At 37.5% G+C, this 3,050-nt stretch overlaps 1 protein-coding gene across 3 annotated transcripts in view; it reads right to left on the bottom strand.

The window, feature by feature from the left end:
- The window catches only part of LOC108297313 (polypeptide N-acetylgalactosaminyltransferase like 5), a 72,531-nt gene that overhangs the window by 23,122 nt on the left and 46,359 nt on the right, over positions 1–3,050 (bottom strand). For all 3 annotated transcript variants that reach the window (XM_037735501.1, XM_037735495.1, XM_017520025.2), the window contains one exon: positions 1,596–1,845. In XM_037735501.1, coding sequence (XP_037591429.1) covers positions 1,596–1,845 — 250 coding nt within the window. The remainder of the gene's footprint in view (positions 1–1,595; positions 1,846–3,050) is intronic.

The raw sequence follows: 3,050 nt of genomic DNA on the forward strand, positions 1-3,050 counted from the left end.
TAGTAGAGACGGGGTTTCACCATGCTGACCAGGATGATCTTGATCTCTTGACCTCATGATCCACCCGCCTCGGCCTCCCAAAGTGCTGGGATTACAGGTGTGAGCCACCGCGCCCGGCCTTAAAAATTTTTTTCTTATATCTATTATATATTTTAATGTAACATGATTATGATATATATAATGTGTATAATATATATTACATGTAATATGTACAATATAATCACAAAGGCATACTGACAGAAAATTTTTTATGGTTTAATTTTTTAATTGAACATATGAGAAGTTTTCTTTCTAGTTAATTAGACCTTGAAAACTTAACTTTTAATGATTATGTGATAGTCTACAAAAATGAATATACTTTATTTTTTTACCCATTTCAATACTATTGAATTTTTATGTTGTTTTCAGTTTTTTATTAGTATAAACATTGACACTATATACATCTCCAAGCTTATTCTGACTCTTTTCAAATCAAGTAAGTGGATTACTGCATCAAAGAATAAGGATATTTGTAAGACTCTTAATTTGCATTGCCAAATTGTTTTCAAAAAGGAGGAACCAATGTATATACACACAAGCAGTGTATTAGAATTCTAAACATTTTACCATTTAGCAAATAAATATTAGGAATACAGTTTCCCTGTTGAGTATCAGTTATCTTTACATTACAGTCTAAACATATTTTATATGTGAGGTATGGAAATGTTACAAAAATTATAAGCCAAGTTTGTGTAAATATTGGAATATTATGGAAATATTACAAAAATTATAGGCCAATTGGAACACCATAGCTATTTCTTACTAAAAGTAACTTTATGTAAAATTATTTTGAGATAACTCTACAGATTAATGCTGTTTTCGTTTTTATGAAGACAAGATTTCTACATATTACATTTTATTAAAATAAAGTACACCTTTGTTCATCTTTGTTCCGAAGCCTGTGGCATTACCAATACCTGATGTTGATATTGATCAGATCATCTCTCTGTGTCAAGCCTTATGCTATGTGTTTTACATGTATTGGCTCATTTAATCACCTCGACAATCCTAAGAGGCATGTGTTAATTACTATTATCACTGTTTTACAGATGAGGACACTGAAGCTGAGAGAGGTAATTGTGCCGAGGGCTGTCCTAATGTACAGCTCCAGATATGCCACTGAGCTTGTGGTCTTTGTGTGAACAGTGCCTCCTGGAGATGTGCAGTGCACAGCTGGTGCAACTGTACATGGAAGCCCTAAACAGCTAACAAATGATGGAGTCCCTCCTGCAAACTAGGTCTGCTTGACTTGAGCTTTTAGTCAAAATGAAATATTGCCCCTCAAAGTCATGATTGAATCCATATACTATTGTGTTCAGTACCAGGGAATCAAAAAGTTATAGATCATGTGAAGATAAATGTCATATCATATTAGATATTGAGTACTAAGTGATTCTATTGACAATAATTCTATTATTGTATTGAAGACTTCTAGAAACAAGTAACAAAACATTTTCATTAAGCTCGATAGCTTGAAAGTATAATCTCTGGAGGCTTTTCCCCCCAGGGCTCAATACACATATGCTATATTTTCCCAAAAGCAGAAGAAATCTCACCGGATTGGTTTAGTAGGTCCTTCTGGTCCATCCATCTCATAAGATAAAACATTATCCCATTTAAATTGTAGGTTCCAGTCAAAAGCTCCCCTTACAACAGGAAAGGGCTTATACTTCAGGGTTCTATAATCAATGACATCTATCACGGGGCACACCACCATTTTGGGGTCCTTGGCAATGGCATGCAGCAGGGGCTCCAGCCATACTCTGTTCACCTCACAGTGGCTGTCCAGGAACACCAGAATGTCCCCTGGGGAGGCAAGAACAGGGCAACGTTAGTCCACATAGCTGAAAAATATGGCAATCCAAATCAAAGTTCAATGCAATGAATATTTCTTGAGCATTTACTCTGTGTGGGCTCTTACAGTGCTTTCAGTTTCATTGGGAGGAAACAAGAAATACATTATTATGTACAAAAATATGCAACATCATTTGCCATAGATGTTCAGAGGAAGCCAGTAATTGTGGGTTAGAGAGTCGTTTCAAGGGGAATTCTAAAGGAGTAGGCGGAAGGAACTGAGCTGGACTTCCATTTAAAAAAATGATTTTAGCTTGGTCTTGATTGATCAACTTAAATTTAACAAATTTTCAGGCCAGGCACGGTGGCTCATGCCTGTAATCCTAGCACTGTGGGAGGCTGAGGTGGGTGGATCACCTGAGGTCAGGAGTTCAAGACCAGCCTGGCCATCATGGTGAAACCCATCTTAAAAAAAAAAAAAAGAACAAATTTTCTTCGAGAGGACACCTTAGGCATTGAGTTTGGTGCATGGGATGGAGACATACATCATTAGTTTTGCTCTTGAGTTCAAACCTTTTTATCGCCCAGGCTGGAGTGCAGTGGTGTGATCTTGCCTCACTGTAACCTCCACCACCCAGGTTCAAGCAATTCTCCTGCCTCAGCCTCCCAAGTAGCTGGGATTACAGGCACATGCCACCACACCTGGCTAATTTTTGTATTTTTAGTAGAGACAGCGTTTCACCATGTTGGCCAGGCTGGTCTCAAACTCCTGACCTCAGGTGATCCACCTGTCTCGGCATTCCCAAAATGCCCGTCAATGGATGAACGGAGAAACAAACTGTGGTACATGACAGAATGGAACATTATGCACTCGTAAAAAGGAAGAAGTACTGACACATCCACCATGTGGATGAACCTCAAAAATATCATGCTAAGTGAAAGAAGCCTGACACAAAAAGTTACATACGGTATGATTCTGTTTCTATGAAATATCTAGAAAACAGACAACACAGATTGGTGGTTGCCAGGGACGGGAGGGAAGGAAGCTGCTTAATGGGTAAGAGGTTTTCTTTTCAGGTAATGAAAATGTTTTGGAGTTAGAGTTGATGGCTGTACAACATTGTGAAGGTGTGAAATGTATTCAATTGTTCATTTAAAAATGGTCAGTTTTATGTTAATCTCACCTCAATAAAAAAAATTCTGGTTAAATTTTTTTT

This window comes from Cebus imitator, unplaced genomic scaffold (assembly GCF_001604975.1).
Source record: "Cebus imitator isolate Cc_AM_T3 unplaced genomic scaffold, Cebus_imitator-1.0 Scaffold20, whole genome shotgun sequence".
NCBI lineage: Eukaryota > Metazoa > Chordata > Mammalia > Primates > Cebidae > Cebus > Cebus imitator.